The 14705-nt window shown below is 39.7% G+C and overlaps 1 protein-coding gene across 2 annotated transcripts in view; it reads left to right on the top strand.

Moving 5' to 3' along the window:
* SYNE2 (spectrin repeat containing, nuclear envelope 2) overlaps window positions 1-14705 on the top strand; it is a 239253-nt gene that overhangs the window by 13174 nt on the left and 211374 nt on the right. For both annotated transcript variants that reach the window (XM_004681792.2, XM_004681791.2), the window contains exons 2-6: window positions 7378-7439; window positions 9695-9790; window positions 9877-9954; window positions 10043-10135; window positions 13179-13360. In XM_004681792.2, the coding sequence (XP_004681849.1) occupies window positions 7378-7439; window positions 9695-9790; window positions 9877-9954; window positions 10043-10135; window positions 13179-13360 (511 nt within the window). The remainder of the gene's footprint in view (window positions 1-7377; window positions 7440-9694; window positions 9791-9876; window positions 9955-10042; window positions 10136-13178; window positions 13361-14705) is intronic.

Here is a 14705-nt window from a genome sequence, read left to right as displayed (position 1 = left end):
GATGTTTAATCTAGAAGGATGTGTAGGAATCTGTTAATTAATAGGATCTCCTCCGGGGCAAGCAGGGATCGAACTCATGCGGAAGTGGCTTTAGCTTCTTAGTGCTGTGCTTTAACCTGCTGTGCCACCAGGGAGGGCTGCCATAATGTTTTTAAAGTCTATCCTTGCTGCAGTTCATTTGTGCAGATTAAACAGTCTATGCCAGTGCTTGGAAAACTTATTCTGTAAAAAACCATATCATATATCATATATATTTTAGTCTTGAGGTCCATATAATCTCTGACACAACTATTCAGCTTTTCTGTTTGAGCATGAAAGTAACTAGAAACAATATGCAAACAAGTGAGCTACTCTGAGTTTTCCTGAGATTTTATGTACAAAAGCAGGTATCAGACTGTTACAGGGCAGAGAGAGAAGGACACCCCTGGACCCCCAAACCTGCCTGCTCTCAATAGGTTCTGCCGTCTGCCACATCAAGACAAAACATATAAGACTTTAATGAAAAGGAACTTTAATACAGTGAGAACAAAACACAGAAGACAAAGAATATAATTTCTAAATCAAACACCTGAAATTACCCATCCCCTCATGGGCAAAAGTCAACAAACGCAACAGGGGTTGGTCCAAAGCAAGGCCTGAAAGCCTACCACAGGACTAAAGCACCTTCTGGCCGGGACCCAGAGAAAAGGGTCAGAGATGGCCAGAGAAGTTTGGGAGGGAAAGAGCAACATCAAAATCAATATAAACACTGCCATAGTCACGGGTCTCTCACCCACGTCTCTTTCCAACCAGTCTGGGGTCAAGAAACAAGCACCGTTCCTTCACATGTTCTCTCTCTGCTCCATGTGGCTTCCTCAGGTCTCCTTCTGGCTCTCCATCCTGCTTGCTGCTTCTTCAGATTCTTTCTCTTCCTGCTCAGTTCTACCCTTCTTCTGGGTGGGGCAGGGGACCTGGAACTTCCCCTTTTCCTGGGGACCCCCTGTAACAAGACCATATTTTCCCTTTGGGTTATCACTTGTTGACCTCAGACCCATGCCAATGTAAGCACTTAAGCCGCCTAACAACTCTGGAGGTACTATTATTCCCATTTTACAGAAAAGGAGACTGAGGCACACAGCTACTGAGTGGCATCAAACCCAGGTTCTGGCATAGAGCCCATGCTCTTAACCTTGCAATGTTGGCAAACTGAGACATGATAAATTGGGAGGGGGGGCCTCAGAACTCTGTGAAAGCAAATAACAAAAAAGAAGATTCATTTAGATTTCTTTCAGGATGTACCAATTGAGTTGTCACCTAAGCATACATAGAAATGAATCAGATGAAGGGCTTGGTAGTAAAACAGCTGTGAAGAAGGGAAATCCCTTGTAAGGATCCTGGAAGGAGGAGGAGCAGCTGGAGCCCCGGGCAGGGCACATCTGTCATGCTGGGGAGCTGCTCTGGACTGGACTGCCCAGCCAGCTTGTGAGTGTTCTGCTGTTGATCCTCAGTGGGGAGAGAGACCATCACAGGTGGGTGGGGTATTAAGGTCAGATTTGCTATCTGAAGTAGAGTTCAGATTGAAGGAGCAGAGAGCCCTGGTTGGCTATGGAGCTGAGGGCAGGCCTGGCAGGAGACCAGCCATAGGGAAGGAGGAGGATCCCAGACCCCCGAGGAGGCATGCTGGTGTCAGCCGCACTCGGGGGTGACCAAGGATGGTAGCTTCATATCCATGAGACAGAAACATGGGTGAGGACAGGCCTGAGGAGAGGTGGGCAGGTGGCGTGTGGTCTGAGTCTGGGATAATGACTTTGACAGACACGTGCTGATTCTTCCATAGTGACAACAGATGTTGTCTGCAGGGGTGCGGTGGTATTTGTGAAGTAGAAGAACATAGAGTTTGAGACATACTGTGCTGATGAGTTAGATTAGCCACGAGTGGCCTCCTAAGTTCACTTTTCTGACTCAATAGTCAGTGTCTCCATCTTGGTAGTTTTGTTTTTTTTCTTTCTTTCTTGTGTATTTGCTTATAGTTGGTTGCAAGAAAATGTGTTGTGACTTGTCTCCCTGCTCTCTGTTAACAGTCTGCCCTTTTGAGTTAACAAACAAGCCTCTTCCTGTTTCTTCTTCGAATATTGTAAGCGTTTCTTGTTTTGACTGTGCGAGCTTGTATAATTCCCTTAATTTATTTTTTCATTTTAGTTGTTTGTTATTATCACTAGGAGAAACAATAGAAATGGCCTATTGTTTTCAGTCTTCTTTCTATCAGGAACAACTCAATTAAGATTCTTTGGGAAGGCTGTTGGAACACATGGCTAAATTGTGTTGCCTTATTGTCCAAATCCTTGCTGTGTTTGTTCCAGCTAACGTTGTGGTGGCATTGTTGTTTTAGGGAATGGCAACTGAGTCTCCTTAGTACATACCCTTTTTGTATAAGACAGTTTGTTAGTAGGAAAAAATGCTAGGAGGTTATTGAAGCAATGATTAGGAGAAGACATAAATTAACTTCTAGTAAGTTCTCCAGAAAATCACAGGTCAGTTTGATCCTTGATACTGTTGATATTTACTAAGTCTTTACATCAGAAAATATTTATTGAGTGCCTTTTCTCTACCTGGCACTGTGCTAAGAGGAAGCAGAAATACAAAAGCATATAGGATTAACTACGTGGAGTAGGAGAGATGCCTACACGCAGGTACATGATTAGAGATTGTGAGCTGCACGTGGTAATTACCACAAAATGGGGCTATCCATGCAGCTCTTCTTTAATAAAAACACAGGTAGAGCCATAGTGAACATGTTTTTTTTTACAATTTATTCCTTAACACTTAAGGATGTGTCCACACGAGCACATATATATCTACTTGGTTCTTTTATTGAACAGACACATTTTTCTTTCTGGGTAACCTGGACGGATTTTCATCTCCTTTGAACATTTTCCTTATAATTTTATCAGATGCTTCTTAACTTTAAGTGGTGTATGTAAATCTCAGCTTTTTGAATTATCAACATAAAAAAGTATTCCTCTAATCAATTAACACATGTACATTAATACAACAAATATTGGATGAGTACCTTTTACATGTCAGGTATTGTTCTAGGAACTAAATACCCAGTAGCTATCAAAAAATACCTTTCCTCTTTAAATTTATATTCTGAGATGTTTAATCTAGAAGGATGTGTAGGAATCTGTTAATTAATATCTCTGGGGAAGGAAAACAGAGGCTTTGAAGAACGCCTTTATTTTCTACACAGTTTGAAAAAGCATTTTATGGCTATTATGGTCTTATTATTCTAACAAGAAGAAGAAAAGATCTAAAAAGAATTGTAGGAGGTTAGAAGAGATCATTTCCATTTCAACTTAGAAAAGGTTAGTTTTCACATGAGTCCATTGACGACCCACCCTGTGTATTGTGCTGAGTGCTGGGGTTCCTGTGAATGAAGAGGGTAAGGAGAGGTCATGCTAACGGGTGCATGGCATCACAGCGCAGAAAAAAGTGAATTCCCGGTGGGGAACTGAAGGTCTTCTGGCTAGAAAAGTAAGAGAAGGTGTGGGCAATGGTCTGGAAAAAGTAAATTGGACTCAAATTATGAATGGCCAAGACTGTTAGGTTAAGAACTTATAATTCGTTCATCAAGGAATTTGGGAATGATCTGAGGATTTTAATGAGAAGAGTGAAAGATTGAAGTACGAGTCTGGAGCCACTTATGGAGGAACTCTATGCTAGAAAAGAAGGAAGAGAAATTCCCAGGTAGAAGGAGGTTGCAATGTTCCATTAGTGACCTAAACAATAGAGGATATTTATGAAGTAGCCACATTGTAGCAAAGCATTGCTCAGTGTTTAAGTGAAAGTTTAATGATTCTCCTGTGTGGAAAACTAACTTTGAACTCTTAACTACATGAAAGAACTGCTGGCGTCAGCATTTTAAAATTTATTGTATGTATGTTACATGTAGCTGTTAATACATATACTAACTCTGCAGTTGTTCACGTATCTGTGTGACTTTGGGCTCACATTTTCACACCTCTATTTTATAGATGAACTTTTGTAAACCTGAACAAAGTTCTACTTTTCACTACTATACAGTAAGAAAAAGTCAAAAATATGTGTTATATGTATGTTTTATATATATATAACACACACTTGTATATATGCATATATATACACATACATATAAAACATGTCTTAAAAATCAGCTTTGAGAATTTTTCATTCTCCTTTTTTTGGCATTTTTCTCTTTTTCTAGACAAGATCTGCTAATTAAAAGGTCTTACTATCTGCATGCTATTTTGAGAAGAATTTTATCATTTTCTTAGAAAGTTACCCCTGAAATTAAAAATACTCAAACCCAACAGTTAAAAAAAGAAAATACCTCATTCCCTCAAATTAAGTTGCTTTAAAAGCATGTGGCTCTCAATTATGTTTTTTCCTCCAATGGAGTAGTCTTTGAAAAGAACAAAAGGTTACCAGTTCTGCCGAGGGTGTGCTATTTGGCTCTGGTTCCTGTGGAATTAATGCGCTTTTCAGGGATGAGGCCCTGTGAAAATGTGAGAGAAGTGTGTCAAGGGATAAATGAAAAGGAACATTATGAAATCATTTAATTGAACTGCTACAAAGGTGTTTAATTGCTCCTGGGACATATTTGTTTGCTGTTAGCAAAGGGTCCTTATTGCAATTGAAGGGTTCTGATTTCCAGGATGAAGAGGTGTCCTCAAACCTTGGACAATGCAGTTGTTAAAGTCCCTGAAGTTACTTTTCTAAACCCTTTCATGAAGATTTCATCTGTGCAAAGCTTCCTTTGTTAACTGGAGAGCACCAGTGGGGATTTGTGCTGACCGAGGCTCTTATTTTTTTCCCCCTTTGTTACTAGATTTTGATCAAATTAGGACAGGGATCAAGCCAAAAGTTCATTGGAAAGTTTTTGGTTATTTTAAAAGTAAGTTTATATTCCACGTGTTAATTTCCTGTGAGATTGATGCCCCAATGTGAACCATCAATTCAGAGCCCTGGTTTTGCTGCCTTTTTACTCTGCTGAGGCAAATTCCCAGCCCTCAGTTTGCTCAGTACTGAACATCACGTGGAAGCCAAGTGATTGCTCATCCACTTGGAAATGGTTCAAATGAAGGAGGTTTCCAGGTGCACATGGAATACTCCCCAGACACATAGTGCTTTCCTTGCACTCTGTTTTATGCCAGAATTTTGCCTGCCATGGCTATTTAATGGTGTCTTTTCTTCCCTGTGTGATTCCCCCTGTATGATTCCCCTACAGTTGAGGCAGGCTCTAGCCCTTAGACCTGGTGATACTCCTGATTAATTTGTTTTTTCACACTTATTTCAGTCTTTTAAGGATGGAGTCCACTTTTGTTGTTTGTTTTGAATTTTGGCTTTATTGTTATAATAATAGGTATGTCCAATGCATTTTTTACATATGACCTTGATTAATGTGTATCATGTATATGTAACTTGATCCTTGAGTTTATTTTGAGTAACAAAAGTAACCCTCAATCCCTCAATATAATTTTTTAGTAAGAGTCAGTACATGTTTAGAAATTATCTTGTGGGCTGTGAACTCCATCTCTACGTCTTGGAGATTTTACTAACATTTTGAATTTCAGTATAAAATTGTGGTTCTTTGTGATTCTTCAGCTAAATTAAGTTTATGTGAAACAAATAATTCTTCAAAACCTAGACTGCTTTGTCAAAACGCAACTAATGATGATTAAATATCTTATAATGTGTTCACTGGATTATACTTAATTTAATCTGGTAATATAGAGAAAGTGAATTTTAAAACAAAGAAAAAAGAGCCAACAAGGTTAATTCCAACTTTAATCTCTAATTGGTAACAACTGTAACTACCCTACAATTCCATCCACTGAGTTTTAGTGTTTTCTGTTCTTACTTTCAACTCTCCAAAATATTTGAGATGTCACACCAGCAATTTGAATCCATTACAGTTGTGTTAGGAAGGGATGGCTATACACATTACAAGATTTTTAAAAGGTAACAAATACTATAGAAAAAATAAGAGTTGGGGGTGGGTAGGTAACTAGAATTGGGGGTGGTGGTGGTTGCAGTTCTAAAGAGGATAGTCAGCATAGCTAGTATGGATGAGGTACCATTTGTGCCAAAATTTGAAGGTGATAAGATTAGACTCATTGAGATATCTGTTGTAAAAACATACCTGGGGAAAAGAACAGCTAGTGCAAAAGTCCTTTGGCTTTTGAAACTCTTACCCAGAAAGGGTGGTGCCAGGGAGGGGAATTTGCTGAGGGTATAAGGATTTCATCATCAGAGAAAGAATTTGACAGTTAAGGAGAGGTAGGAGATGAGAGCTTTTGCGAGATATGGAGTTTTATGGAAATTAGAGTGAAAGAACACGGATATCTGAGCCTGGGGTATGTGTATACATATAAGCAGTATGTGTGTGTGTTGATTGATAGAAGCAGAGATGGAGACACAGTGAATTCAGGCCTGCTAACATCAAGTAGGAGAGGTGGCAAGGCTGTGAGGATTGGGGTCAGGGAGTAGTGAGTGTGAGTCTCACTGTTACCAGACAGGGCTGAGAAGAGCTGGGAAAATGGGAGCTCAGTCCTGGGTGCAGAGCCAACTCTTGACCTCAGGTTGAGGATGTCTGCTCAGCTGAGAGTGTAGAAGTGGAGAAGCAGGGTGTCTGTGTGGGACCCATGCCTTTCCCCCTAGAGAAAGGGAAGACACATTCCCAGTATTTCTGGGTTTCCCGGGACTCCTGTGTGGCTAGTGGGGGTGAAGCCCTTTTCCGTGTTTATTGTGCCAGAGTCCATTCACTTTAAGTGAATCATTAGGTTCTTGCCCAATCTCTAGAGGTGGTACTTATTTTCTTCCACTGGGGCGCTGCTTAAGACCACACAGCTGCTCAGTAACAGAAGTAGGGTTTGAACCCAGGTCTCTTGATTGTAGTTGCAGTTTATGGTTAACTAAGTGGCAGTATTCTCTATGAAAAGTGTCAAGACTACCCTGCCAGGACTGTCAGTTTTAAAATGTGTTCAAATTTCCTGGTCTATCCTTCAGTGCTGCTTGGCTTGACTAGGATGACAAATCCTTTGGGTTCAGAACTCTCTGTTTATGAGTTCTTTATATGTCTGTGGATTTCATGTGGGGTATTAAATCTTTTGTCAGTAGAAAGTGTTGTCTTGTTAGCTAACCTAAAACTTTAAAAAATAATGTCAACAGGCTGTTCCAAAACACCCTTTGGATGAACATCTGAAATTTAGAACAAGTCCTAGAGAGCTTGTAAGAGTGTGAAACACACACACACACATATACAAACACACAAACATTGACAGGTCTGTGAAGCTTTGATATGTTCAAGTAGTTAATGAGACTTCTCCTTTATAACTGCTGTTGTCCTTTTTTTAATAGCTGAGCAGGAAGACACACAGAAGAAAACCTTTACTTGCTGGATAAACTCACAGTTGGCAAAGGTGAGGGGAAAGCGCAAATTAAGCTGTAAATACATTTGTCATTCCTCCTACTCCTTCAGTTTTGGTCCCCAAAGTGGCACAAGTGACATGGAGAGAGTTGAAAGAATGTGCTGAAGGTCACCTTGATCTTGACTGCTTTCTTCCCTCTTGCCTTTTTTTTTTTTTTTTTTAAAGATTTATTTATTTGTGCATACAGAACTGGGGTACAGGCCAGAGGCTCAGGGGCGGTGAGAGGCTTCACCAGAGACAGAGTGGGGAACAGAACAGTCAGATCAACGAAGTACACTGCTGAGGGGAGCAGCGGGCGGGTCAGGAGAGGTCTGCCACGCCATGTGGTCTCCTCCGGGGCAGGCGGGAATTGAACTCATGCGGAAGCGTCTTTAGATTCTCAGTGCTGTGCTTTAACCCGCTGCGCCACCAGGGAGGGCCACCTTTTTTTTTTTTTTTTAAATCCTAGAATGTACAAAGATTCAACCTTTCTAGAATTAACACAAAAGCTGGACTGTGATTTTCCTTTCCTGTCTTTTGGGCCTCAGTCAATGCTATGACATTAGGACTTTTTGTGTACTTTATACACTGACACAGGACCCTGCTTAGCATCACACCAGGCCAACAACCCCACTTTCCAAGAAGGGAGATGTGGCGGTTGACACAAGACCAGAGGCTCCATTGACCCCGCCATACTGCACACCACTAGAAGCTTCTGGGATTTTTTTTTTTTTTACAATCGCCAAAGCTTGGTGGAGCAGGTTTCCTTCTCATCTATGTAATTGGGCCACCAGGGTACAGTTAATTTTCAATTTATATTAATAGAAAGATAAAGAACATGATGTGCCATTTCTATATCAAACTAGTGGACGTATCAAAATATTCTACTTAGTAATTATAAGTGAATTAGCCTTCCTCTAACCCACTGAGGATTATGTTGCAAACTCATTGTGTATTTCATCATTTATCATGAAAATGTTCCTCACTGCCATGTATACTTGTGTCTCTGGAGTATGGAAGGATGCCCTATTGCAACCATCCCACTGTCTTCATCCATGTCATTTCTTGTCCTTCTTTTTTTATAACTTAATGATTTTTTTATAGTTCCTTCTTTATAGATAATTTGATATAATTATAGAACTTACTTGTTTTTTATACCAGATCAATTTAATATAGCAACATTTATACTTTCCACATCTGCCTACTTGGAAGATCTTATGGACAACTAGAGGGGAAGAGTTACAGTTGTTTTTTTACATGTAGATATATAAATATATGAAAGTTGGCAGTGGAACTAGCAGTCGATAACTTCTCTGAGTTATGCCTCCAATATCTTCCATGTCGGCTGCGGCAGAAGGCAGAAAAGCATCCTGGGAATAGGTGCATTGGACTCATATATATATATATGGGTTTTTTCCTTGTTTACTTTTTGGCCTCTTCACCCTTGATCTTGTTTTGATGTATTTGTTACCTTTCCCAACATGAAAAAAGGGTGCTTTTGGTAAGGATATAGGAAACAGTGCTATGAAAACATTGAAAGCAGCAACATCTCTTTGAATCAATGAAATAATCATCATAATAATTCTTATGTATAGTGTCATAGACCCTTTCCTAAGATCTTTAAGTAGAATAAATATGACTTACACTTAAATGACTTTACAGTATCTCTGAGATGGATATTATTTATTCCTGTTTAAAGGACAAGAAAACTAAGGTACAGAGAAGTTATGTGGCATAGTCAAGATCACACAGCTGATAAATAACGGTTCTGGGATATTAAACCCAGCCAGCCTGGTACCAGAGACCTTAATCACTGTGCCACCCTGCCTCTCAGTGATGCCAAGTGCCTGGAATAACCTGGATACAGCATGATTGAGCCTTGTCTCACAGGCGCTCATCCAGCACAATGCTCTAATTCTGAATAGGGCGAATTCATTAAAAGGTGACTCCAGAAATGTCAGCTGCTCTCCAAATGGGTCTCTGTTGCCTGATTCTGAATGTCTTTCATGCCACTTCTGTGCACAGGTTGGAAGCACTCAGGGAAAACCGAGTGTGTTGAACTAGTGGAAATTTGCCCTGGGATAGATGAAGTTCACTACTTATCATTTTTTTGATGTGAGGTTTTTGCTCTTCATCAATCTGTTAATGAAAAGAAAAACCCTACTAAATATTGTTAAAAAGACACAAAGCACATTAATAAGATTCTTAAAGGTATTTCACTTTTGGACCAAAGTCTGAATGGTTCTTTTTCCTGTGACCTTTTGCAGCACTCACCACCCTCAGTTGTATCAGACCTGTTCACAGACATTAAAAAGGGCCATGTCCTGCTGGACCTGCTAGAAGTGCTCTCAGGACAACAGTTGGTAAGCATTTCAAAAGGCATCAATAAACTTTTGTTGGTGAATTTGTTTTCACATTCTGAGTAATGTATTTTGCTTCAATTTCACAGCCTCGAGATAAAGGATCTAATACGTTCCAGTGTAGAATCAACATAGAACATGCCCTGACATTCCTAAAACAACGATCAGTGAGTATGAGTTGCATGTAAAAATTCATTGGAGAGATGAGTGCCATGAAGTATTTTCTCCTTTTAACCTCTGTTTCTTCTTTTCCAGATCAAGCTAATAAATATTCATGTTACTGATATTATAGATGGAAACCCATCCATTATCCTTGGCCTGATTTGGACAATTATACTGCACTTTCATGTAAGTAGCTTTATGGTCTAAAAATTATTTCTGCTTCGATTACCACAGTATAAGTGTATGCAGTAAGTATGACTTGATGCTCAATTCAGAGTTTCCAGAAATGGGACACTCTAGACATCTTGACAGATAGAAAATATATAGCAGACCTCTGGCTATTTTTGTTATTTTCAGTTGAAAATTTAATGTTGAATTATGATGTTCTGAATCACACATTTACCACCACGCTAAAGAGAACCTGCCATGGCAAAGTCTTGCTAATTATTGATTGTTTGCTCTGGCAGAAGAGGGAGTAGGAAATTTCTAGAGTAAATTCTTGAAAATGAACCTGCTAAACAGAGTTTTTAGGGGCAGTGGTCCAATATGAATAATTCTACAGTATCCATTCCTGTCCCAAGAATGTCCTGTCAATTTCATTTCATTCACAGAGACATCCTATTCAGAGCTAGCTTTTGTGCTAGGGCAAAGGCAAAGACCACCCAAGAAAGCAGTTATGGTTCTGACTTTATAACACCTAAGATTGCTAAGTATCTTCTCTGAGGCCTGGCTTTCTGAACTTGTGCAGCTTGTTTGCAGCTGCCCCCCAAAATTCTGTGTATTCTAGATCTCTATTACTTAAAGAATGACTTTAAAAATTTTGTGGGAAACAAGTGCTTGTTTCAGAAAAAAACTAGAAAAAAACATAACTAATTCACCTAAAATTTAAACCATGCAAAACCATTAATTCTGTATTAATTCTGTATACCTCCTTTTGTAGTTATAGTAGTTATATGCATGAGAATGATGAAGACTAAATGTAAATTATGGTTTTTTTCTCTGGGAAAGGAAGGGGGTGGAACTGGGGAGGGGGAGGCAGAAGGCTTAAACTGTATCTGTGTTTATTTCTTTAAAAGAGATGAACAAAATGTGATAAAATGTTAAAACTGGATCATTCCTAGGCATTTATTTTTTTTTCCATACTTTGTATAGAATATTTGAAATAGAATGAATGTCTTCAGATTAGAGAATAAAGAGAAGCAGTCCTCTATAAACCCACTGTTCACAGAAACCCACTCACTCACATAATTTGGTGCAAACTTTGCCATCTCTGCTGTGGGAATGAATATGTCCATATATGTGTATCTTAAACCAGACGGGGTCATGCTGTATACACTGGCAACCTTTTCTAATGAGCACCTTTCTGAATTTTATATTTTCATAGAGGCCTGTTGTAAAATACTGTATTCCATTAATGGAATCTCAAAATGTTCACATTTTTTTGGTGAATTTAAGAAATTCCCAAGGGATTACTCATAAGTTAAGACTTTTGCACACAATCTTCCCTCTGTCCATGCGCACAGTTCTTAGAGCTGAAATTCTGAAATTGTTGGGCCACAGGTTGCAGAATGGAAGTATTTTTAAATTTGTTTTAATATTGGGAATAAACTTCTGGTGAAGAAAATGCACAAAAAACTTAAGTGTAGAGTTCCATGTATTTTCCTAAGTTAAACATATTCATGTAACCCAAGACAAAAATATACAGCATTGCCAGCATCCCCAAATCCCTAGGTCCTTCTCCAAGCTACTGTCCTTCTTCCGTAAAGAGAGTTATCATTTTGCTCTCTACTGCTGCTTGGCTTTGCACTTTTTATTCCATATAAAGAGTAATTACACTCTTTTCTTTGCTCTTTGCATCGGACTTAACGTCATGTCAGTGATTTTCATACTGTGGAAACATTTATGATGAGTCTTTCTTTTTCACTACTGTATGAATATAGCATTGTATGATTATTCCAGAACTTAATATTCTGCTGTTCATGGACATTTCTTTTGTGGCAGTTTTTAGCACTTACGAATAAAGCTTCTACGAAATTCTTGTGCATGCCTTTTAGTGCACATATCAGCCCTCATTTTTTTTTGTGCAAATATCTAAGAAAGGAATTGATGAATCACAGGGTGTGGCATGTGAGCTTCAGATTTAGTAGATATGACAAATAGGTTTTCAGAGTTGTCTTAATTTACATTGCCACTGGAGTTTGAGTGTTCTTTGATTTATAAGAACACTTCACATTCTTATGGTAGTTCTTCTTGGCTCTTGTCTCTCTATGTGTTTGTCTATTTTTTTCTTGTATATATATTTCTTAATGGTGTATAACTAAGGATGTATTTTAATTCATTTATTCTTTCTGAAGATATTTTAATAACTCAACTTAGTTCAGCTTGTCTTATTTATTCATTTTTTTAATAAGATTTATTTATGCATACAGAGTTGGGGTACAGGCCAGAGGTACAGGTGCGGTGAGAGGATTCACCAGAGACAGAGTGGGGAGCAGAACAGGCAGACTGATGAAGTACACTGCTGAGGGCAGTAGTGGGCGGGTCAGGAGAGGTCTGCCACACCATGTGGGTCACCTCCAGGGTGGGGATCGAACTCATACTGAAGTAGCTTTAGCTTCTCAATGCTGTGCTTTAACCTGCTGTGCCACCAAGGAAGGCCCATATTTATTCATTTTTAAATATCTGTTTTTATTTATTTTGCATACAAGAGCTGAGGTATAGGCCAGTGGTACAGGGGGTGAGAGTACTCACCTGAGACATCGTGGGAAACTGAACAGGTGGATCTACTGAAACACACTGCTGAGGAGAGTAGAGAGAGAAACAGGAGAGGTCTGCTCTGCCATATGGGTCATTCCCTGGCCTGGGATTGAACTCATGCCACAGTGGCTGGCAATAGCTTGATAGTATCTAGGCTAACACCTGCACCACCAGGGCGGCCCTCAGTTTGTTTTAAATTGACAAGTATTGAGCTTCAGGAAGGCACCCAGTCCACACTTAACACATCATGTCTGAGTGAGGGCAAGGAGTAACCCACATCCATTTAAAAAAAAATCCAAAGTATAGCCTCCAGTGATCAGTGCTGTTTGTCAAAGATTTGTCCAATGTTAATTTCAAGAGTGAATCGTCACTGTCGTGTGATACTTTCAGAGCTTGTTTTAGCTGGAGGTTTTGCTTCGATGCCATTGACTTATGAATCTGTATATGTTAACTACTACTGTGTCTTCCTTAGATCGAGGAGCTTGCCAAGACTCTTTCTTGCAGTTACAATCAACCTTCTCTGGACAGTATGAGTGCAGCTGACTCATCTCCTACCTCAAGTCCTCCTGCTAAGAAATGCTCCAAAGCCCAAGCGAGATGGCAGATGTCTGCAAAGAAGGTACTTCTCTCGTGGGCTCAGGAGCAGTGTGCCACGTAAGTAGCTTGCTGTGATAGAGGAGACACACAGGGCAGCTGTATCCACTGACAGAGAGAACTGACCTTCAGGCTTGAGAATCAGAGTGACTGGGGATAAAGCCCGTTCCTTTCAGAAAGGAAAGTGCTGATGCTCCCCTTTGGCTGTCCTGAGGTTCTCAGGTGTGGCTGTTCATAGTGAGCTCAGCCACGGTTGTGAGGATTTGGTTTTGAATACCAAAAGGTGGGATTATCTAACTAACCTATTTCAGCTCACTCCTAGGTTTTGATGCCCTGTTATTATGGGCAAATAAAGTAGTCTTCAAACATCTTTTTTTTTTTTTTTTTAAGATTTAGTTTTATTTCTTTATACATACAAGAACTGCATTGTGGGCCAGAAGTGCAGGATTGGGGGTGGAGAGTGAGAGTATTCACCAGAGACAGAGTGGGGAACAGAACAGGTAGATCTACTGAAATACACTACTGAGGGGAGCAGGGGGCAAAAGGAGAGATCTACTGTGCTTTGTGGGTCAGCAACCTGGCCAGGGATCGAACTCATGTCATAGTGGCTGGTGATAGCTTGATAGTTCTCAGACTTTAACCCCTGTGCCACCAGGGAGGCCCTCAAACGCCTGTTTTTTTTTTTTTTAGCACAGTTCTGCTATATACCTGAAAGTTGGATTTACATTCAAAAGGTTTAACCACACTAAGAGCATATTAAAAGTCAGAGCTAGGTCTAATTGAGTGTGTATCCCACAGAACTTAGTGTAGTTTGAGTACACTAAATAGTAAATGCTCCATAAATGTGTGTTCAGTAGATGAATGAACAAATGAATGGCTAGATACCTAATAGTGCATGAAGTTAACTCTGGGAGCTATGTATGAGAACATGAAAGACCATAGTCCCCACTGTTTCGAATCTCATAACTCAGAATACAGAGGTCAGGGAGTATGTGCTTTAATAAAAGTGTACTCATACTTAAAAAATATTGTACCCACACCTACCCCCAAAACAGTAGAGTTCAGAAAGATTCCTGTCACATCCTAGCTTGTTTAAGTTTATGGAATCATAGACATGGTGCTTAAACTTCTCAAACACTGGGCTCCTGAGTAAGCCTTAAAGAGAGGCTAAGTTGTTGACATCTGCCTTACCTTTCTTTACTTGTCATTCCCTCATTGTCTCTGAGGGAAGTAAACATATTTATAAGTTTAAAGTTTATTAAATAGATTTTCTCTTGAATTCCCTAGAGACAATTTCACTTGGGATCCCTACATTTTTAAAATCCAAACCCTTGGGGGCCCTCCCTGGTGGCGCAGTGGGTTAAAGCACTGCACTGAGAAGCTAAAGCCACTTCCGCATGAGTTC

The sequence above is a fragment of the Condylura cristata genome, unplaced genomic scaffold, assembly GCF_000260355.1.
Source record: "Condylura cristata isolate star-nosed mole 26May11 unplaced genomic scaffold, ConCri1.0 scaffold00013, whole genome shotgun sequence".
NCBI lineage: Eukaryota > Metazoa > Chordata > Mammalia > Eulipotyphla > Talpidae > Condylura > Condylura cristata.
This window is presented reverse-complemented; position numbering and strand designations above follow the sequence as displayed.